This window comes from Chaetura pelagica, unplaced genomic scaffold, assembly GCF_000747805.2.
Source record: "Chaetura pelagica isolate M959 unplaced genomic scaffold, ChaPel_1.0 scaffold109, whole genome shotgun sequence".
Lineage (NCBI taxonomy): Eukaryota > Metazoa > Chordata > Aves > Apodiformes > Apodidae > Chaetura > Chaetura pelagica.
Window position 1 is genome coordinate 14926508 of NW_009970725.1, and position 24803 is coordinate 14951310.

The following is a 24803-nucleotide window of genomic DNA, read 5'->3' on the forward strand; positions in this document are numbered from 1 at the left end:
GGCAAACTGAAAACAAACTGCCTCACCTCCCTGCTCCCAATTCCATGTCTTGAGACCTCGTAACTAGCTGGCATGCAGTTGATTGAAGAAGCTCAGGGTTTCCCAGATGAGCAAGAGAAAAACCTTTGATTTGTCTTTTGATTGCACAGGGTGGTTCCTGAACAGACTGTCCAATGGAGCAGCCCCAGCACACCACCACAATCACCAAAGGTGGTGTCTCTTCTCCCAAAACCTTCCGGGGTGGTGACTCCCCTGTCTGATGGTAGGGAGGCTGAAGAATGGCCTGTGAGTATGGCTGGACTCAACAGAATAAAAATTATAGGAAGGCTGCCCTCTTATTAGAGGAAGTACTGCCTTCTTATCAAAAAATAAAACATATGGCAGCTCTGGGGAAAGGAAAGAGGAGGGGACATCCACCAGGTAACCCGTGGCACTATGGAAGGTGATTAAATGGATAATAATTTTTCTGTTATTTTCTAGTTTGGGTTTTGGTTTGGGATTCTCCTTTGTTTTGGGATTTTGTTTTGAATTTAGATGCCAGTTCTTCAGGCCCCAGAAAGGGAATTTTCTGATCCATTTTGGAGGTAATTTATGTAGCCAATCACTATCGATAGAGCCTAAACCAGGCATTATTTAAGCTCACACATTTATAAGCTGTTCAGAAACATATTGTTTTTAAGTCTTCTTGAAATACCAGAGAAACTGAATATAAAATACAATCAATAGGATTTGTTTTGGAGGGTTCTTCAGTAGAAAATGTCAGTTATCATGATTCTTTCCTCCAAATAAAAGTTGTTTTTACAGTTTTCAAGCACTAAAGAATAAAACAACAGGAAACAAACAATTTTTACCAAAGTAAAATTAGAAAACCATCCCATTTAAACAATAGGTTTTGACAACAACACTTCAGTTCAGTTTATCACTCCTGCACGTACAGTACTGGATATACATGAATAAAAGGATTATCATAATTTGAGGAAGGGATCATGAAATTTTACAGCTTCAGCAAAGAGATTTCAACACAAATAACTTGTTCCAAATTAAAACCAGGATTTGTTAGCAGACACAGACCAAAAAAAATATTACTTTAAGCTATTTTAGCAATGTACTCAATCAAAAGAAACATTACTACATGGCAAATAATCATACATCATTGTAAACATGATAAAATTAATCAGGATAAACAAGTCAGGAACAACCATTAGATTAATGCTTATAAAAATTAATATGACAGAAGAAATTGAAGGACAATTATTTGAAACAAAAATCTAAATTTTTTTTCTTAAAATGGGTAGTATTTTCACAATCTCTAGTTTCACAGAATATTGACATGTTTTGGAGATGATTGACATTATGTTAACAAAAAAAGGCTTTTGTATGTAACGCCCTGGGGTTAAGATTTTATTAGAGAGTCAGACAAACTGGGAGAGTGTCATTTCTCTGTTTTCATGCAGCAAGTACAATGAAAAGTACCTGCAAAATGGATGAATATGTTTGGTTTCTTTTGAGTTTCTTCTAAGCTATCATTACAACAGGCAAATGAAAGAAGAGGTCTTGATTTAATTATTTGATCTTTGTGTTGGCCTTCCCTGACTAGCCTTAAACAAGGGGGAAATAAAATACAAACCACCCTAGGACAATATGAAACGCACCTTTATTTACATGTAAGATTAAGTCTCTTATGAAACAAGGAGTTAAGTGGACCACAGATGACATGCAAACCACAGCAGCCATGTAACCATATGCTGTCAGCCTCCTAACCAGCCCTCCTTGGCAAACAGTGACAATAGAAACCTGAATTTTGTTCTATACGGCAAATGTTTTCTTCAATGTCATCTTTTTCACACTGAGTTTAAAAGAAGGCTAAAACACATTTGCAGAATTAATATAGGTATATGACAATGATAGTATACTAGGAAATATTTTATAACACATGATGGTAACAGAGTTGTGCTGTTCCTCTCAATGGACTGATACGTTGAAGCCAAACCTGAGAACTAATAAATCAGTATACCAAACTTCCAGTCTTTTCCTAGTGTTTGTAGCACATTTATTATTGTGTTATCTAAATTAAGAAATTATAAGGACCTGGTGGAGTTCCTTCCTCACACTGGACTGAGGCACAGATCATGTAAAGCCAACAGTGACACAAGTCACCTCACAGACTTGGGTACAACAGGAACAATTCCCTTGAAGTTTGGGCTTAAATATTTCCTTTTTCTTTCCACCCTGCACACTCCCAACCCCAAAATATACAAACAGTTTCTGAAGTAAGGACTTTAAAGCAGCCACGCATACAGCTCTGAGGGTAAGACCTTTCGTGTTAAGAGTGGGAACAACTGGTCTTTTGAGCTGCATTCAATGCAGGGCATAGAAGTGAAGCTGCTTTCAAGCTACTTTTCTATTTAGAATAGTGGGCAATGACTGCCCTAGTTGATATCTAAGTACCTCTCAGATTACCCTTATTACAGCTGGCTACCGCTTGCTCCTTCTATTCTACCAGCAGGAAAAAGCAGTATAAAAAGGCAGTCCCAGGCACTCCTCCTCTCCTCTTCAGGATGACAACAGCAGGTAGTGTGGAGCTGGGCAGACTGACATACCAACCACACTGGCTTGGTGCCAGCTAAAGTCTTCTCAGAATTGGTCTGCATTATCCCACTTGCAGACAGCAAGAATAATATAAGCAAGCATAATAACCTGTCCTTTAGCACTTAGTAGGAAGTACTTCTGGTTTTCAGTTGGTTTGTGTTTTTTCATGACAGCAATTCCACCAAGCAGAGAGAAATGAAAGCAGCAAAAAAAGCAAGTGTGTGGAAGCAGTGATGATGGAACGAAAGCACAGCATATAACCCTCACTCCCAAAATAATTAAAAAGGTAAAAGCACACAAAGCCACAACATTCAAAACTACCGCTTATCTGCTTGGTATCAACATCCCAGCCCATCTAATTCATTTGCATTGCTCATCTGGTGTCTCACATCTACCTAACTGGAATGTTTTAATCATCCTGAATTTACTATCAGATCACTCAGTCACACCATTTCTAACTACTTGCTTGAGAACCACATGACTTCAAAAAAACAAAAGCAATCACATTTGGAAGATGGATAAAGAAAACAGGAAGAATTCTTCAATGGTCAGTCAAAAAGAGCAAATCTAAGTACAGATAGATTGCTATGGAGTACTTCTTTAAAATAAAAACATTATGGTAATGAATTAATGGTTCATGAAGGGAGCTTTTACAAAATATTGTTTGGATTGAAACAAATTAGGATGTCTCAGGATTCTTAGAAATAAAGGGCAAAAGAAGAAGCAAACAGACACATGTAGAAGGACAGATTGAACACTTCACTTTTGTTGGACAATGGCACATTCTGTTTTATAGTCTTAAAACTGAGAGAACTTTTGGAATATCTGAAAGCAGCAACACTTTTTGAAAACTGAAGTTTCCCTGTTTATCTACCTCCCTGAGGATCCTTCACCTTTCAGTGGAGTAAAACATGATACATGTTAAGTAGATACATAATTTGAATCCCACCAGACAGCAGTTGTAGCTACACAATACACCATCAGTGTAAGGTTTCACAAAAGGGCTTGAGCTGGATGAACAGCTTGTCACTGCCTCTGACAGAGAGAGTCTGTTCCTTCCTCCCATCTACCCTTAGCCAGCTCTCTGATCACCTCATCAGATAGTACAGAAGTTTAAATTACTAAAAGAGCAGAAAAACAATCTTGGGAAAAATTTATATTTTTTTTTAGTATTTTTTTCCTGAGTTACACAAGTTTAACCAGGATCTTGTGAATAAATGAACAGAACTGCCACAGAGGAGAAGGGGGAATCACAAGCTTGGAGAGGAGCTTGGGGAGGAGAGGGAGCAGCAAGAGCCACTCCTCTCTTCTTGACAGTGGCAATCTCTTTACTTGGCTCAGCCAGGACATAAAGTCATGTTCACAGATAGGTTGCTTGTGAACTTCATTATCACATTACAAAACTACTATACTTTTTATATTATGGTAATCAAATTACTTGATAGTTCACAGTATACTAGCATTTCAGGCAGATTATGTGTTTATTTTCCACATAGAAAGGCATAAGGTTAAAGGTGCTTGGAGAATCAGAGGACCAAAAGCCTGCAATGGGTTTTTATGTGGAACTGGAAGGAAGAGCAGAGCGTACAGTTGCTGTTGCTTCTTCAAAAAATGAGAGCACGGATTTATTTGGAGACTGCTTTTCCTGGGAGTCACCTAGGGGAAATTAGGTAAGAGCTAGCGTTCAGAATCTCTGCTCAGCAAACAAACCTTTGAGGCTAATGTAGAATATTTACAACCTCAATAATGAAATCTTTGGGCCTGAGCATCCTAGAAAGTTAGTGCACAACGAGGGAGGAATTAATTTATTTTCTGGCTAATAGGCACAAACTCTCTCTGACATTGCTGTTTCTGAAGTTGAACATGTTCATACAGTTACTGCACATCCTAACCAATGGCTTACTAGGAGGAAGCTTTAAATTTGATAGTTGCTGAAGGAACAGCTACCGAATCCTCTGTATCAGCTGTCACCAGCAAACCTTAACAACTTACTTTGCTAACCAGGAAAGAAGGAGGGTTTAACCTCTCTAGCGAACATCTTTGATTTCACGACTTGCAGTGCATTTGCTGTAAAGATACTCAGTATAATTGACAGTTCCTTTCTAGATTGGTATTTATAGGTGTATTTCATTAAATCTAAAAAGGTAGATGAATTCAAAACTAGTTTTTGGATCCTAATGAGAAATGAAGTACTGTAAAAGATGGTCTAGTAAAAAAGTGAGTGTAAAGAACAGGGGTCAGATTAATAAATAAGCAAATCAGTCTTTAAGGTGACACTGTATTCTGCTACCCTTTTTAGAGTTTGGAATAGCTCTGTACCACCTTATTTCGGTTATTTACAGAACAGAATTCCAGCACTCTATTTCAGGTGAAATACAGTTGTTTCCTACACCCAGGCATCCTTTTGTGACAAGGAAAATGTAGGTATTAATAAATAATCTTATTTTTATTTTCACTGACCGTATCTTAGAAGAATCCCTTCAAGTTTCTTTCTTAAATGGGAATTCAACAAACAGATGGAACAAATTTCACAATAAGCACAATAACCACGTCAGGTGTTGTTGCACCTTTTACCTGACAAGTCAAAACTGTAAGACATGCTAAGTGGCCGCACTGCTGTAAAAAAGAAAAAAACAAACAACAAAAAGAAAATATTTCAGCTATTAGAAGAGCCGTGGGGTAATGAAAACCAAAGATTAAGTCTCCTTGAGACATTTTGGATTCTGTTGACTAAATCCAAAATGTGTCAGACATACTATTGCTTTACTGTAGTAAAGCTCAAAGTGTGAAAACTACAGTAATACAAATGAGACTTGCAAACAAAGCGATTAGAAATACATTTGTATAGTTGTACAATGATAATTTTGGAATTCAATAAATCAAATACTAAAACAAGAGGCAAGTATCTTAAAAATTGAATAGTTTCAATTAAAATGGTATGAAAGATTGAAAGGAGAGAGAAAACAGAGAGAAAGAAGAGAAAGAAAGAGCTGAAAAAATTGAAAAGTACAAAGCCACATTTCACACAAGTTTCAGTGACCTGAAATAAAGATATTTCTGATTTTTTTAAGCATAATCTCCAATGATTATAATTAAACTAATAAAGAGAGACACTCAAGCTAAGCTTGAGCAGTAGTTTCCTTGAAGAGGATGGAAAAATCCACAGTGTGATTTCTGCTGCTTCTTGTTCTTTTTAAAAACTTTAGGTGCACTTAGCCCTTAAAATGTATCCATAACATTAACCTCTCCTTTCTGGACCTCTAACCACTTTACTCCTGAATAACAAAGTGGTCAGATGCTCTTTATTTCTGGGAAGATCTATCTATATTTTCAATTAAACAGTGTAATTGAGGGAGTAGACACTGAAAATATTTCTCAACCAAACCCAAAATTTCAGTGTACTAATCCAACTAAGTAGGCCAAGCCCAGTGACAAGAATATACAAGAACATATCAGAACTGACATCAACTTACCTGTCTTACAGGTGATAAACATGTAAGTTGGTATGCAAGGGCCTGTCAGCCACACATACCTCTGCATCAAAAGATGATTAAAAAAAGGTTGTGCTGGGACAATTTCTGCTTATGAGAATAAATCTATGTGGTGAACGCAGTCAGGAGTTGACTCATTTTAAAGCATAAGGGTGTTTATCACCTAATGCTGAGTTCTAACTCAAGGTTGGTAAAACATGTACATGAAACAAAAGTTTTCTCCAAGCTCCATTAGGTCAACTTGCTCAAGTTACAAACCCATGCTTTTAATTCAAATGACATGTATCGCAAGGCTGTGTTTGTCTCAAAAGCTTACTCTCGTTATTTTATAAGGTCATTTGAAAGCTCATCCAATTCCTCTGCCCCTCTGTGAGAACAGCTACCAAGATTAAATTACCTTTTCCAAAAATGTTTTAGGTTGGGAGTGGCCAGTCACAGTCTGGCTCTTCTCAGTGGCAGCTTGGGGCAGAGAATATCTTACCTGTACTCCTGCATTGTGCAGAGCAGAGGGACACAGCCTGTGGCTGCTGGGACACACATGCCATAGGTCCATTGGTATTGCAGCACAGGAACTGCAAGAATACAGGCCCCCTCCTCCCAGTAGTCAAGTGTACTTGTGCAACTGACTGCTATAAACTGAGCAAGAAGGAATAACTCTGGGACATGATCCATGTATCTTATACTCCCAAATATTTCACTGTAGTGCCTTTTGTTTTGTTTTTCTTTCTATTAGCAACAAATATTTCTGTCCAGATGGTGCAAGTGTTCCACATGTTTTTTCTACTTAGATTTATAATCCTTAAACCTTATTACCTCTCATGTTGTTACACTAAATTACTTTCTGTGGACATCTAAACTATATGGCAGATCTATTTGTACTATACTGAATGTCACTACCATTACTCCATTCCCAATTCTGCACAAATACATTTTAGTCTAAAAGGAACTTTGGATATAATGATAATTTAAATGTGAGAAAGAACAAAATCTCATATTTCAACATTAGAAAAATTAGAGGCAGTGGAAAACAGGTATTCCTCACTGGAAGCCATGCCCTTAAATCATCCCAAGAAATACTAATATGTAAAATTTGACATTGTTTTAAAAACTGTTTACTAAATGTTTTTTCTTGTAATTTATATAATTAAAATTGTAAAGATCTATTAAATCAAATTTGCTGCCCCTAAGAGGACATGATAATTCCCAGATAGAAAACATCTAAACTACTGAAATTGAACGTTTGGGAAAAAAGGAAGGAATTATTCCACATTTTTACAATATTTGGAAAAACATCTAGGCTTATTAGAAACACTAGCTTATACAGCAAGCATAGACTGAATCCAAACCAGAAACTGGAAGGCCCAAATAAACAATATTCAAAGCACTGTGCTTTTAAAAATGCACCCAAGCATTCACCAAACTCTACCGAGCACTTCAAAAACAATGCAGCAAAGCAAGCCTGATGAAACTGCTTTTCTCCAGAGACAATGGGTTGTCACAATCCACTTGAATCTGGACCAGTGCCTTTAAGCACATGTGGTGAGCACAAATATTTTGCAAAAAGCAGCAATAGAGAGTACATAGATGGATTATGTCAAGCTTTTTCAGCCATAGGATGCCACTTTTGCCCTTCAAAAATCCAGCTAGCTCAGTTTTCCTGACACAATTAAATACTGCACTCTTAAAGAAATGTAAGTCACAATGTAAGGCTATATTTGTCATGATTTTGTAATCAGAACCATTGAACTCATGCAAATTGGTGACTGTTGGAAAGCATAGTATAGTGTAGTTTCATAGTAGGTTGTTGAATATACACTGCAGAAATGCAATGTGTGGAGTTATTTGCCTACTGAAAATACATATGCACACATGTTAGAAAATCAAGCAAAGACTCAGATTCGGCAAACAAAAAAAAAAAGCAGATTTTAAATGAAAATAAGGAAATAGATGATGCTAAAAAAAGAAACAAAGAGAATAAAATCAATGTAAAGTGACATGTAAAGAATCCTTGCAGATATGTAAGGAATATTACACTGTGGAAAAGCAATACCCATTCCAGTCTGAGCAAATCTAACATTAATTGTCATGTGCAACAAGCAATATAATGCCATTAACTTTATCTACTACTTACATTAAAAACATGAGGGGAAACAAACTGAACTGTACAGTATCTTATTTTTAAAAATAACTTAGCACTAAGACTGCATAGGCCTAGAAAATGGACATAGGACTCCAGCACGGCCCTAGAACCTAGCAGGTTCTTTCCTCTTCTGATGGCATGAGAACAATTTCATCTTCAGCGACGTCTGCACAGACACTGCAAATATTGCTGCACCTTATGTGGGAAGTTTTCTGGATGTTTCAGATAAAAACTAGCCATGTGCTTACCCAGCCTGCTATGCCTTATCTCATCAGGTGAGACCGGACGTAACTTCCTCTCTGCCTTTATTTCCTCCAGTATCCTTTCATGAAGGCTGCGTGGCCGTGGTGGGGTTGGTTTCAGTTTTCTTGCCGAGGCCTTAGAATAGAAAGATAATCATGTTTACATAAAACTTCCTTGAAAGTAGATTTCACACTTTTTTGGAAAAAAAATGTGGAAAGCTGTGATACAATTTTACATGCACTCAATTTTCAAATTCATAAACTGTGAAGGGGATTGTGTTTTTCCCCAATTCATTATAATTTCCCACTGATAAAAGGTCACTGGTAATAACAGCTATTAATTGGTAGGTACAAGATTACACATTGTTCTTTAAAAGACCACATTCTATATACAGACCACAGTATTTTTGAATGCCCATGTCAGAAAATGTACTACTTAGCATATTCCCTGGACACAAACATGCTTTAAAAAGCCACATTTTTTTAGGAATGAAGCCCACTGGATTACATACAGGATTTAATGGAGGTCGCGATCGGATGAAATCCAGGATTATTTCATGGGCACTCTTTTTTAATCGAGGTGGAATGTCACCATTGACCTGGAAAGAAGAAAGTGAAATATATATTTCTGTGTTTTGCATTCATATTAATGCAGATGATGGGATCAACTGAAAACTCACAACAACCCTGAGAGATGCCTGCAGTGTTCTGGTGCCTGCACCAGACAAAACCCCATCAGTCCTGAGCAGAGAGCAACAATCCATGAGCAGAGCAAGGAAAGATGCAGACAACAGCTTTCCAGTTTTGCAGATAGCTGTAGAATAACCACAACTGCAGCAGCTTTGATCAGCAATATTAAGAATTTTGAGATCAAGAAATCAAAAGTCAAGGCTGCAAATGTGCCCATGGGAGAATGCAGATGTAGCTTGCATCTTGTTTGGAGGAAAAGGTACCAGCACCATTTTTAAGAACAACTAGTTGAACCATGTCTTCTGCCAACCATTACAGAGTCTCTAATATTCTGCTCTTAGCTTCTGAGAAAACATGGATGCTCTTTAATGCTCCAGTCTCCTTACCATCTCCCGAGCAGTGATGAGAAAGTAAGGCTAGAGCTGGCACAACCACCAATTATTTGCTGGTAACAATGGTTGAAAAATACCTTCCCCTTGTTTTTTTTTTGTCTTTACCACCTGCCTCCACTGCTCTTGCCATGAAGAGGTGCCCTTGTGTGTAAATCCCACCAGAAGGAGAGGGAGCATGATTTCATAGCTATCTTTTCACCTGCACATTAAAGATCACTCAAGTGTGAAACTAAGTTTGTTAATATGTCTAGAAAGTAAATCAGTAGAATGCCATAGAATGTCATTGGCAGTACAGGAAGAGCATTTCCTCTCTGTAAATTGACATTTCCATAGAAAGGGAGGTGGGTGAGGGTTGTCTGGTTATTTGTTTTGTGTTCCACAGAGAGACAGACATCTCTTTCTCTTATAAGTCAGAATAAGATGATATACAAGACATGACAGGAAAAAGTTAGCAATTCAGTATGTGTATGGGATATAAAAGAAGGTTATGGAAGTTTTCCCAACATTTGAAGAATTTACAAATTATATGCTGGGAGTAAGTGTATGGGTTTGCTTAAAAAATCCACATCAGTTTCACTCATCACACAGTAGTGCCCAAGCACACCACCAGTGTCATACATCCTTCTGGTACCTTCTGTTACCACACAGGACCTGGCTATCGGCCCTGTCCCTCCAGTTTGACAAAAGTTCCTATGACACAATATTTTTTGGACCTAGTGTCCCCAGTTTCAGTACTTTTTTTTTTTTTAATTACGGGTCAGTTTGCTCGTTGCTGCTCTTGGGAGAGATTATTCATACAAGCTCTGTAGTTAGAAAATACATATAAAGACACAGCTCTGGTTTGTCAAATCACATGCACTTTTGCTAACCAGAAGGAATGCTGCCCTCAAAAAAATGGGTTTAAATGCCCATAAGGTCACCTTAACTGAACTTCAGTAATGCTATGCACCTTCCACACAAGCTCTGCTCACCTTAGTCATGCCCTGTTTTCAGGCTGAAGCAGGGTGACAGCTTTCCAAAGAACATTCATCCCTTCCCCAGTAAGAATGCAGCTGCAGAGTCCCTCCTGGGGAACATTACATTGCTTCCCTGGGGACTGTTTCTGGAGGTATCCTACCCCAGACATCGTACAAGTTCCATTTATTCTCCCCAATCACCTCCTTAGCTTACTTAGAGCTAACTTCATACAGCTTGTCACAGAATACCAACCTGCTAAACTCTGCAACATGCATCACCTTCATAAAAATAGAGCAGAAAAATAAAATTGAAAAGGTTTCCATTAAATCGTGATTTGACATTTTTATGATGAGGAGAAAATTATTTTAAGTGGTGTGATAGATTTCTTCTGTTCAAAGACTGAACAGCTTTTTGAGGCCAGCATGCTTTGAGGGATTATTAATTTCTCAGGGTTACTGTTCATCAGATGTCAAAGTTGATCGCTGAAGTTGAGAGTTATTAGCATCAGAAGAGTCATTTTGTAAACTGATTATCTCCATTCCAGCCTTGGAGAACAACCCTCAGCCTGACAATAGGAAATAAATAATACATGGCTCTGAGCCTTTCACCCTAGGGCACTCTACGCCCTGACTTCATGCCACCAGGGTATAATTAGTATCTGGATTCCCATTTGACTGGAAAAGGAGAAATATAAGATTTACTTAAGTGATTTTTCCATAGGATACATGGGGAGCTGGTGGTGAAGTAAGTGGATACCTTGCACACAAAAAGCCAAGAGCAGGAGCACAGGGGGCAGAGCCTACTTGCTCAGCACCTAAACAAGATGCTGACAGGAAAGACACTGAAAGGAAGCTCTTATCCTCTCTCTCCACGCTAGATCTATTTCTTTACTCAAACTAACTCTGTAATGAATAATATCACACACTTCTTTTAATTAATTATAATTTCTAGCTCTCGGTTAAAATCTAAATCAGAGATATATTGCACAGATGCAGCCACAATGCGTGCAGGGGGGAAAAAATCAACAAAATCATCTTTTTTTTCCACACACCAGATTGACTCCAACTGCAACCTGGTATATAAGTACATACCTCAAAACACTGTAAAACTATCCTAAGTCTTCATGTGTCTAAAATGGCTTTTGTACAGCTGCATGCATTAAAACTGGCAGTGTGGAGAAAGCATAATCACTGGTTCTAAAAATCAACCAGAAATCTGGAGATCTAATCAGCTAAAGCACAAAAAAATTGCCATGTACTCATCTACTCACTCACAATCTGCTACCATCACATTTTAATATATAAATATGGACATGCAGTTAAAAAAAGTAATTGCAAATGGTACTTGTAACCCTTGGCTGAAACATGAGCTTTAAAAATGGTGATCCCAAGAAAGAAGTGTATTACACATGACTTTCACAAAAGCTACATCACTTACCATTGACCTTCAATTATCTCAGCCATTTATTTGTCTTGCTGTAAAAGGTGACAGCATTAAATAGGAAAGTGTTATCTCTAAGTAGCAAGTAACATGAAACTGATATCGTTTTGTACTATCTAGAAATTTGTATTTAAATTGAAATTGCATGGACACTGTCACGGTTTGACTCAGGATCGGCAATTAAACCAGAGACAACAACGGTCTCAATCCCCTCCCCCCTCCACCAGGTAGGGAAGGAGAGTTAAAATTACTTGCTGCTAGTTAAGAGAGCTTTCTGACAGGGAAAAAATAAATAAGTGAAAGGAAAATTGGCTTCATCCTGGCTCAAACCAAGACACGGACAGAGTGGGCATGCTATGTCATTTCCAGAACAGCTCATGATAAAGTTCTATTGTGAATTAAAGTATTATAAGTAGATACATATTTGCCATCTTTCATCATGCACACAGTGTAGTGCTTTTGCTAACACAGTTGTTACAGAGTGTGGATTTGACACCACACACCAAGCTCAAGCAGCAGTGTCCCAGAATGAAGTGCTTTGGTACTTCACATCATAGGCCACTGTACTTACACCGCTGTTCCTGCATATTTGTTACAGATTCATGTTTATGACACCACATGATAACCATAGTAAATCCACACAGTCACTCCTCTGAATACCTCTAATGCACAGTTAGGAACTGTAAAGCTCACTGCTCTACCTAGGATGACTCCTACATTTCTGCAGAAACATGTGACAAAGGCAGAAAATTAAAAAGGATATTTTCCCACTTAAAGCAGTTAAATACTACTCAGTAAAACTAGATCAGACCTGTGCATAACAGAATGACAGACTCTACAATGCTCATCTGGACAAACTGACCTAAGACTTTTCCTCACATCCTCTATGCTTGAAACATCTGAAATCTTGTGTATGAAGATACTGTCAATGTACAGCTGGGTTTTTTTACTGTAAGATGCTAAATGCTGTAAATAAATAAACATGTTTTTGTAAAAAAATATCCAAACAGCCATGCCACTGAATTCTCAGTTGAGAACTGCTGAGTTTGGATACCACATAAGAGGTACCTGACAGTCATGCATTGAGTAACTAACATAAGAGTTATCAGCTACTATTCAATAAGCACTACTCAAGAAATATATTGAATGGTGCCCATCTTGGAGGGCATGAGGTGAGCAGGAAAGAGAGCAAATTGTGAATCCATGTGGAATTAAAAGCTGTAGCTTAATACATATGCCTGTAAGATTAATTTCATTCCTAAATCTCCCCATTTCCAAGTGCTGATTCTACCAATGTTCACAATTCTTAACTTTTTGGGAGTGATTGCTCCATGGGAAAAAAATACTATTAAATCTCTCCAGGTAGACATTTAAAGATTACAGGAATACAGGATTGTATTAATAAAAAGAACCATAAAAACTTCATGTTGCATCTAACTTTCTTTAAAACTGTACTTAACCTATTGTTAACATTAGGAGCATATGCATCTTCACAAGCTTCCAAGTCTAAAAATGCTACCTATAAATTTGAAACAAATATCACTTAAAAAAAGTGTTGCCAAACATCCATTTTGACTGATAGAAAGCAACATAATCCACCTTTCCCAGGCTGCCTTAAAATTCAGATTTAGAATTCTTGTCCTTTTCTCCTCTTCTCAGGAACCATTACAGTTTTCTCTGATGGGGATGCTTATAATCAGCTTTGACCCACAACGGTCAGCTAAAAGATGCTCTATTTATGCAATCTAACTAAACTTGTAATTCTATGTGAATCCTTCAGGCTCCATACATTCCATGTCAAGCTGCACTCTTATTATTGTGCATGCTTTGCATATTCTTCGAGCAGACCCTGCAGCAGAATCCAAGTAACTGAATGTAAAGCTTATAAGAGATATGCTATTTTTTTAACACAATGCCATTAGTAGTTGTCAGACTAAGCCAGCAACTGCATCACAGACAGCACGACGGGTACTGTACCTACAGCTGATTGTAATCCCAATTCATGTTTACACCCAGAGATCTCTTTGGACAATCTACCTACTAGACAAGATAGCAGGACAAAAATAGATGCTTGAAGGGATTTCATACACAGTGAGAGCTTGGATGAGCAGAGGAGCAGCTGTGCCTTCAAGACCTACCATATAATGCAGAAAATCTCTTCAGAAGAGGCAGGAGCTTGCTCAGCAGAATATGAATTAAAGGCTAGTTTGACAAAAGCAAAATTAGACACCCCCAGGGGTTCCCATTCAAGCACAGCTACTACCCCAATTGCATACAGTAATCAAGGTCCAGAGGGGACTGTTCCTCTTTTGCAGTGGGTTGTAGGAACACTTAGCACAGTTCTCTGAATTGTTAGTGGAAAGACAGATAACATCATTACCTGGGTATGTATTTTATCCTATTGATTTCACATTTAAGCAACATCTACTGCAGAAAATAAATACAATCTGATAGTCTAAATTCAGATCTTGATTAGGAAGGTATTTCCAGCTCATACATAAAAGGCATTTATATTTGAAACAGAACTCAAGTATTTGCTCCCCATGCAGTTGTTTCTATTTCTTCTTCCTTTATTCTTTTGTCTAATGATCTCTGATAGAACAAACTACACACTTTCTGTCTCTCTTGTCTCTCTCCCAACCCCATCTCTAAATTCTACTAGTGGAATCACCGCTTTCTCAATACCAAAGGCTGTGTGAGGTTTTGTCAGGAAAGCAAATATATTTGAACACTAAATATTCCAAGACAATAACACATATAACATTTATTGCTTTCATGCTTTCTCCCTGAAATTTAAGATCCCATACAAAAGCCCATAAATATCACTATCTACATGAAAACAAAATGTCAAGGTTCTCAGAAAAAGAAGAGAAGACGATCAACAAGGAAAAAAACATTTCAGACTTGACAAGTTCTAGCAATTCTCTTGACTTACCATGACCTTCCTTAAGGTATAGCGTTTGGATCTAATATCATCCATCAGCATTTCATAGGGTGTGAGCTGATATTCTATCGGCAGTGGGTTGTACTGACGCTCTTGAACTTTCTTAAGTTTAACACCATTCCGTAAATCTCGCATCACTTGTACCCAAAAACGAGCCTGAAGAGAAAGGAGAGAGAAATTTCATTTGATACCTTACTCTTGAATACCACCTCAGATCAAGCAAATGTTTTTCATTCCCTTTTCAGGACACCACCAAATACATGCAGCTTTACTACTTTATTTTTTTACCCTCATGAATGTAAAACAACTTTGCTGCAACTCAGCAGGGCTGCAGAGTCTCACCTCAAGTGATGTTCACCACTAAGACAACACAGAAAAAGGATCTGAAATTCTCATACCATACATCTGTATGCCCATTTCAAGTATACCGCAATCACACCAGAGAGGTTTCTAGAGTTATAGCTAATACTGTGTGATTGAAAACAGTGATTGAATCTGCAACCTGGTTTCCCTTAGGCCCAGAACTTCCTTGCAAAATTTCCCAGCAGCTCTTCTTCAAATAGCAATTCTAGAACAGACTCCAAATCCTAAAGTCTAGCAATGTCCTCTTCAGACTCAACTTCCTTCTGGTCTGTCTGTAAGAGACACAGTAACACCTCCCTATCATTTTTTGGGTAGTGAGAATGGCTGGAGAGGAGGGAAAACAGGCAGTGGATAGAAGATTAGGAGATTGAAAACAAGTATCTCATAATGTTTCCCTATGAATAGTAATTACAAAGTAAAACAAGCTACTTTTTGCTAAGAATTTCTCTAACATTTTTCTTTCACCACCGGCACAACTCAGCTGGTGGCTCTGTCTACTACCTGGCTGCTCCACTGACAGGCAGCCAGCATGACACCTGTCTAAACGTCCAGCCTTTTTAAATTGCAAGAAAACAATCTAAAGAAAAAATGTAATGCTTGAAGACTTGTATTGCTTCATCTGTCTGCAAAGGACACTTGAGACTCCATTTGGTTCTAACTTGTCATGAGTCACTATTAATTCATATGTTAAAAAACACCAGACACTGAATTTAATATAAACCAACAACTTTACATATGCATAATAAAGAAATACAAACTACTAGTAATAATGCTGAATCACTATTCAATTGTTGTCTTACCCAGTCAGCATTTTTTAAGTCATCAAGATCTGCGCTGGATTCATCACTTGCCTCTTTGTCCATTTCTTGAATCTTCTTCAGATTCTGCCAATGAAAAGCAGATCAGTCAATAAACGAGAGGCATTACTCCCAAGTAAAACTGAAGCTTATTTTTTGACATCTGTTGAGTTGTTTTTGAGTATTATACCAAATGTTTTATGACTTGAATTGTAATAGTGTAAAAGTAACCTGAATTTACAATTTGAATATATTTCTCTTAATGTAAAAGTGGACATAAAATGCTGGGGAAAAAAACATCTTAAGTTTCGAGTACGAAAGTACTTCAGATAAAAGCATGGCAGAGGAAAACAATATATGTATACATTCTAATATTTTAAAATTGGGCTATGCATAGAAAAAATACCCCAACCACCTAGCCTGTCTGTTAAGCTACAGCACAGAAAGCACAACCAACTTGGTAAGGACCCCATTCATACTTAAACGAATGTCATTTGTTGAATTCAAGACAGCTCATTTTTTGTAGCAGAAGAAATTCCATGGAAATTAGTTGTGAGAAGAAGTAAACTATAAGAAATCCTTTAAACTGAATAGTGACAGACTTGTGTATATATATTGAAATAAGGTGGACCGTATAACTTGGTTACAAATTCTGAAATCTGAGTAATAAAATCATGTAAGGAGGAGAAACAGGACTCTCAAAGGCAAAACCTGCTATTTATGATCAAGATCAGATCATGCAAATATGGACAAGATCGTCTGCAAAGGGACAAAAAAAGCTTTCAACATACTAACGAGAATATGAAAAATTATTAAAAGTTACAGCAGAACAAAGAACAGGCAAGCTTGCACACAGACAAATAATGCAAGAGATTTAAAAGGCTATGGCTTTACAGAAATAATCTTAACACAAACTGCATATTCTAAATGATTTGTGTTTACTTCTGTATTGAAATGTTCTGGAATCAGCAGTACAAACCAATTCTCAATACTCCATTCGATTTTCACAGAGAATTTTCTAGGAATTCTTTACCAAGGCTTAATTTTATCTGTTTTCTAAGTGCTCACTAATGTATTAAAAATAGATAGTTAAATCCTCTGACAACTACTTGTTTATCTTGTCACACTAAAGAATAGGTTAAAGATCTGACAGATGTATTTATTTATCAAAAATCTTTTTCTCACTTTGAAGTACTCAAGCTCTTCCTTTAATGGACTGCAACAATCAGTTTCAATTTAACTTTTGAGCTTCCCAGAAAACCTAAAGATAAGCATACTTTGTAAGAAAAAAAACAACAAAAAAACCCAGGAAATAGTTCCAAAACTACCAACATTTCAGTGGAAGAAATGGAAGCACTGGAAGAGTGCCTAGCTTGCACATTTAACAGAGTGCTGGTATCCACCAAACCTGATTCCAGAGACAGCTCATCTGAGTCAGCCACCACAAAGGTTTTGGAAAGACAGCAGATAGGTTATTTATTGTCTTATTTAAGTAACTCACTTGCTTTCATATCAAAGAAGAAATACTATCATTGCCCTATAAAAACAAACTACATAATTTACAGGAAGACTCTAAAACCAGAAAACACCTACACTAAAGAAGCAAAAATATCACAGGACAATTCGGGAACATTTTGGCATGACTTGCAGCAGTCACCACAGGATACCTAATTGGGAAAGAATGTCTTTATGAAAACTTGTGTTGGTCCTGTCACTGCAGTCAGCAGTCAGTCTGACACATGCACTCAGCCTTTTCCAAGGGGGAAAAAAAGAAAAATGGAAAGAACAAGTAAAATGAAGGCCTCGCTTATGTGTATTTTGGCATCCAGGGTTTCTTCTGTATCATACAGTTGCAGAAATAATTTCAAATACAGTATGTGTTAACTGCAAATGACTTGCTTTCTTGAAAACTGTTAATATTTATTGATAAACTGCAAAATATAAAAACATTCTGATACTTTCTCCCTTTGCTAATTGTAATAAAAAAGCTAACTGCAGTAAATGAGCTCACAACTGTCAGATCTGCTCCTCCTTTCCATGCTGGAAGGCACACATTAATTTTTAAAAAATTAACATGTTCCAGCTGCTTAACCTTTACTTTGACTGTTCAAGAAGATTTGTGGCCATCATTCATCTCAGCAACCATGTTCTCTACCATATGGTTTACTGGGCTGGTTTATGCCTAAAGGCTGATGTCTTTGACTGACATAAATATTCCATGAAGGTAAAAAGATTACAACATGTTTTTCTTAGCAGCAGAAAATAAGAAGAGGGGAAAAAAAGCCCCTGAACAGCTGAAAGATCTTCCAAATAAAGCAACCATCTAATTAGTCTCTCTGGAACATAGCTTGAGGGGGAGTTTCTACCCGAGAAAGCACAGGTGTAAATGATGCTGCCTATCACGCGCTGGAGAATTCCAAGAGCAAAACCTGCCAGCCAAGAGGTAAGTCTTCTCTCAAATTGCAGGTTTTTGATCCAAATATGCAGGTACAAGCACAGGCTGCTGCCAAAGCTGGGCTCCTACTCTTCCCCATCCTAGCCAAGTGCTCCAGCTGCTTCCCGCATACTAGCACAGACACCCACTTCATAGGGATAGTTTGTTTCCCTCCTTGTCATCCAGCTCACACTCTTAAATGTAGCTCATCATGCAATTAGTGGAGAACAGCAGAAAGGAAATTAATTTCCATCATTATAGTAGTTATAAAACTTAAGAGGATTGGGGAGAAAAAAAACTCAGCAAGTGCTCTGTCCACTCCACCCTAAGCCAGTGCTTAGGGAGGTTTCTTCAGTTTTTCCACACCTCTCAGGTGGTGCTTAGGAAGGAATAAATTTACTGCGACAAATGATTATGTTTAAGCTTCTAGACTAAATGAAATATTATCATTCCTCTCCAGTACCTTCAGCCAGCATCAGTGGGTTTTGGCATCTGTTTCAATCATAAATTACAGAAACCAACATACACAGTACAAAAGACAATGTGTCAGAACTTAACTGTGATCCAAAACCTGTGAGTAACCTCAGCTACTGTAGCCACTTTTTCTTACCCTTGGGACAATGGATTAAGAAGAACTACTATAGTATAATAAATACAAGGTCTAAATAGGTTTCCATTTCAGAAAACAGAAACATCTTAAAAGGGGTTTTCTAAATGATCCCAGAACCACAAACCTAACTCATCCATTACTGCCAGGGCATTCATTCAGGAAATAAGGGTTGGAATTGTAGAAGTGACTGTTTCAACAGCCTTGGCTTTTTTTATACCATTACAGCATTTAGCTTTTTTTTTTTTTTTTTTAAACACATTTTGTGACAAAAGCTAGTAAAAAAAAATACCAAATGTCTTCAAATGTCTTGCTGCACTATTAAAAGCAGGCAGTTGATTTGCTGCTGCTGTGTGTCCCACATTTCAGATGCCCTCTCCTGTGCTTGGTGACAGATGGGAGTTTATATAAGACACTTGTCAGCACAGCATCAAAGACTCTCTTCCACATAATGCTCTCTAAAATGTAACGTTTTAACGAAGACAGTATTCTCAGGAACTCAGATCTGGACTTCGTCTTTCATCAACTGCAGAACACAGTCTATTGCTGTTCCCACTTCATATTCTTAATTAGGAATCATTTGTTCACTAATGCAAGTAATTCTTACACTGTTATCTGTGAAACTAATAAAATATTCTTACACCTCTAGGCTCAATTTAAAACTACATAAACTTCACTTAGGGAAAAAAACTACTTTTACATATTCAGCTATCCAACTTGGATTTAAATTCCACAGGCTTGGCCAGCAGCATTACTCTAGTTCTTTGAAAAGGTCCAAACCCCATTTAATTCAAACATGAGAAGATGAACAATTAAATCAGTTCCTGAAAACATCTCAAGTGGATATCAGAGTTCATACACAGTGGTACAGGTTGACACACTTTGTTTAGCTCTATAAAGGGCAATAGTCACCATCCTGCTCAACATAACTGTTTAAGTAGAGGCAAAAAAAAAAGCCCAAATCAAGTACATGTAATGTTTATTGAGTGACAGAACCTGCATCAGGTAAGAAAAAAAAAAACAAACCAACCAAAAACAACCAACCAACCACACAACCCCCTTCTGTGGAGATATTAAAAACCCATCTGGATGCAGTCCTGTGTATTGTGCTCTAGGTGATCCTGCTTTAGCAGGGGAGTTGGACTAGATGATCTCTAGAGGTGCTTTCCAACTCTGGTATTTCTGTGTCAATTCTGTGTCTGTGCCAAAAGCAAAACAGCAGCCTTTTCCCTTATTAAAGCTCCCAAATTGAGGGATCAAGCACACTACAATGAGGCTGCAAGCCTGAGGACAACACATTTGCAAAAGTGGAGTCACTAGAAACTCAGAAGTATAGGCAAAAGTGAAGTTATGAACAGAAATGTCTGTGAATAAAATTCCTTCTCCAGCTGTGTTTTCTGAAAATCCAAGCAGCAGGGTATTTAACAGCTTTCACAGTCACAAGACTATTAGGAGTAAGTTGGCTAATGACCATATTTCCAAAATAAGTTAGCCATTAACATTGTTTAGGTACCTATTAACTACCTCCATTATCATATTTTGTACAAATAATACACCAGTATAGCCACATTAAATGGAAGGTAACTAGAATTTTTTAATTAACTGTCTTCCAACTGAGTCTTTGCATGGAATGAAACTAAGAAAAAAAATAAAGGAATCATTTCACTTCTACTCATGCACTTAATTACAATGTGTATGTTTATATTTCATACAGATCAGATTGAAATATATCCAGGTAGACTAAAAGATTTATGCTTTTGCATCAGAAAGGACAGAAATGAAAGGTGACAGAATTTAAAAGTATGAAGATGACAGATTGGGAGCTTTATCTGTATTCTAGCAAAAACTTAATTACAAAGTATGCTGTGGATTATGAAATTATGAATGGGTTTTTGATGAACATGGACTTTCACTGCAATCAAAGATGTAGTCAGTTACAAAAATATACAAAGTCTTATTTAGTTTGGAAGGAATATTAACCTTGATGCTTTAAGGTGCACATAAATCTCTAAAAATTGAGATATTAATCAAATCTACTGCAGCAGATCGAGACACATCCACCTACTGGACACTTGTATTTTATGCTGGCCACCATCACATCGTGTCTTTTAGTACCAGCTGTGCCAGTTGTGGAGTTTATCACCAACAACCCAGTCACGAATGCTTAGCTCTGCTACAGGCTGGCATCACCATGTACTGATACCACTCGTGGTGTTTGACGTTGGAAGGGACCTCGGAACATCAGCTGGTCCAACCCCTCTGCTCAAGCACAGCCAAACAGAACCAGTTTCCCAGGACCATGTCCAGGTGACTTCTGAATATCTCAAAGGATGGAGATGCCACAACCTCCCTGGGCAACCTCTGCCAGTGCTTGGTCACCCTCATAGTAAAAGTGTTTCCTGGTGTTCAGAGAGTGTGTGCCCATTGCCTCTGATCCTGTCACTGAGCACCACTCCTTTCAGGTATTTATAGACCTTGATGAGATCTCCCTGAGCCTTCTCTGCTCCAGGTTAAACAGACCCAGGTCTCTCAGCCTCTCATCATATGAGAGATACAAATTTTTGTGTCCCTTCGTTGGACTCTCTCCAGTATGTTCATGTCTCTCTTGTACTGGGAATCCCCAGAACTGGATAAAACACTCCAGGTGTAGCCTCAACAGTGCTAAGTAGAGAGAAGGATCAGCTCCCTTGACCAACAGGCAGTATTTCTCCGACTGCAGCCCAGAACACCATGAGGCTTCTTTGAGACAAGGGCACATTGCTGGCACTCAGCCATTAAGTGCACGTGGAGCATGAACTCCGGTAGAAGGCAAGACTGGGCAGTAACAGGAAGCTGAAGGAAGACTAGGGCAGATAGCCTCTCAATAAAGCAGGTTCACAATGTGGACAGCAGACCACGTGGATCTACAGTCCAATTCAGAGCAGCAATTTCTGCAGTCCAATACTTGCACAGTTCTTGTCTCTCAGTCACACCTTATGCCATTCCCAAGTAATGTGTGTCACCTTTATATGTACTCCACAGCAGGAACATTGGCTTTATCTCATAGATATCACTTGTTTGTGCCTACAGTTCTGTCTATGGCTAGCTGCCAACAAAAGTGATCTCAATAACCTTTGCTATTTCACAGAAATAAGCATTTTTTCTCCTGTTACTCCATTTATTTAATCTATTTTTACTATTGCAATAGTGGTATCCTACCTTTCTCAACTCTAGTTTGAGTCGTGTCCTGTGCATCTGCTACATTAAACATTTAATTCTCTTTAAGAATGGCAATACCATTCCCTGTCTGCAAGTCAGCTTTACTACTGACCTTTCATACAAATGGAATCAGATTGGAAATAAAAAACACATGGCATCAAGTATTTGTCAAAGTGCCTAAAACATTTTGTTTGACATCCATTGAGATGATCTGAACAGCTTGATCATTGCTTCATCATTTCTGATTAATGCACTCACTCAATGCATGCCAGTAAAACCCTCTGTGAAGCCATGCTCCATTTGTTCTATGACAGCGTTGTTCACATGATAGACTGGAGAGCACATGACTTCTCAGTATATAAAAAAAATAACAAAACACATTATGTCCTCATGGGCCTATCACTTCTGCTTCCTGATCTATCCCTCATGAAATACTGTAACTTTCAAAATCCTGACAAGTTGTTATAGTGCCAAACTGAAAACAGCATCACAGAAATCTCCCACTGCCCTGCCTGTTTCACAGTTTATTTGCCTTCTAGTCTTGTCCTAAGCTCTAGCATAAGATAGGTCAATTTGGTCCAGTTAACTTCTGCAGAAAAAATGTCTCCCTCTTCCACTACAGTGAAGTTATCTGTTCAAGTGCCTACTGAGCAAAGACTATGAAATTCATACACCTGAGAAACAGATATCCAGATGGCATCCAGTGACCTTAGAAGGAATTAAATTAATTTCAAAGTAATTTCTTTTTTTCATAACAAAGTTATTTTAAGTCATTTTAGACTATTTTTCCCCTTTAAAGTGTTTTTAATTTAATTTTTATCTCATGTCTACAACTGTGTCTAAATCTGAGGAGTTCTAAAGGAATAAAGCTGTCAGGTTTTGAAATAAACTAGCAGTATAAAATTTCTGGCATCTTTAGTGTCACAACCACAATATTACACAGTACTGGGTTTTTAAAAAATTTGATCTGATCTATATAACTTGGGATTTTTTTCCTCCAGTTATCTGCCAATGAAATCACCACTAAGTCACAACAATAAAATGTCTTCACTGAAGCATTAAGTGTTTCTCTCGTTCATACTCAATACTCATTTGACAAAAACAAAAGAAAAATTAATTTATTGACTTGAATTGTATTAAGCCATATTCCTCATGAATCAAGATTCTTCCAGGTATTCACAAGACAGAAGAGCATATAAACAACATCACAGCTTTTACTGGCACAAGCTTTGTGTGATCATATGATTCCTGCTTGCCTCAAGTATAAACTACAGAGGTCATTTTAAAAGGGTGTAACAAGATTTACAGCATTCCACCTTGTACTTTCTTCATACTTATTTTTTTCTTTGTATGCTACATTATGTTCAAAATTAAATACGTTCCAAAAAAGCTATAAGCAAGGATCAAGCACATCATAAAACCAAAGTATTCAGATTCCAGAAGCTGCTTGTGTGAAAATTTTCTTGGCAATTTCTGGTATGCCTACTGCAGGACCGATCCAGAGTAAAATTAAATCAAAAGATCAAAATTCTGACCCTGGTTAGGTGCAGCAATAAAAGTCTTACTGATTTCAGCAGGGCCAAAATTCCATCTACAGGGATTACTTCCTTTGACCTAAATGTGCTTTGAATCAATTCCTAATAGCCTTTGAGAGGCAAATGGTTTCTTTCATTTGGAATTAACTCATAGCATGCTCTACGGTGTGATCAGACATTGCTGGGCTTTTACATCCAATTACAAGGTGATTAAATAATCTGCAAATTCAAAACACACCTCTACTTTGTGAACACATTTTTAAAAAAGATTAAGACATCATTTTTAAATGGTTATAAACCACAATATTTCACTTTGACAATAACAAGAGAAGCCTTACCACTGCTTACTGTGGCTCAAATGTTCAAGAACTACTGGAAATGTAATTCCTCTCTGAGCAGAAAGAAGAATTTCAAGGGGTTTTTGAGCCTCAATATGGATTTTGCGGTAGCTGTTAGTTGAGGTGTTTCTTGCACAAGTACCTCAATTATATCCAGTGGTCAGAACACTAAGGAGCAGTCAACAGCTGAGATGTGAAATTAATGATGAAAAGGTTCAGGAGACAGATTTAGCACAGAGACACTGTATCCAGACAGCTCTCTGTACCAAGGGTATTGGATGCAGATGACCCATAACATGGGCACTTCAGAAAACAAGTGGCTCTATAGCCATGCTGACACTGACAAAACTGCCTTGTATGATACTGTTTCAGTTTAAAAATTGGTTTCAGTTTGAGTAGGACTGGAGAAAAAGTGGAGGTGAAATTCGACTCTGTGCTACTGTGAAACATGTCTGAAGGACATGTCACCTTAGGAGGGAGGCGTCTTGACCAGGAAGAAAAGACAGCACCAGTCTGTCATGCCTCTGGTTTGTCTTCCACCACCAGAGTCAGGATAAAAGCTCTCTTGTGCTGCTCTGAGGCTCATCTGACCCTTTGATGAGCAGATTCAGCTCATTAACCTGACAAGGACTGACTCCTGGGTTTT

At 37.8% G+C, this 24803-nt stretch overlaps 1 protein-coding gene across 1 annotated transcript in view; it reads right to left on the reverse strand.

The window, feature by feature from the left end:
• SPIRE1 (spire-type actin nucleation factor 1) overlaps window positions 1-24803 on the reverse strand; it is a 127308-nt gene that overhangs the window by 15781 nt on the left and 86724 nt on the right. The window contains exons 7-11 of the mRNA XM_010006941.1: window positions 16049-16132; window positions 14877-15041; window positions 8975-9061; window positions 8469-8598; window positions 5164-5205 (exon numbers count right to left, since the gene is read on the reverse strand). Coding sequence (XP_010005243.1) covers window positions 5164-5205; window positions 8469-8598; window positions 8975-9061; window positions 14877-15041; window positions 16049-16132 — 508 coding nt within the window. The remainder of the gene's footprint in view (window positions 1-5163; window positions 5206-8468; window positions 8599-8974; window positions 9062-14876; window positions 15042-16048; window positions 16133-24803) is intronic.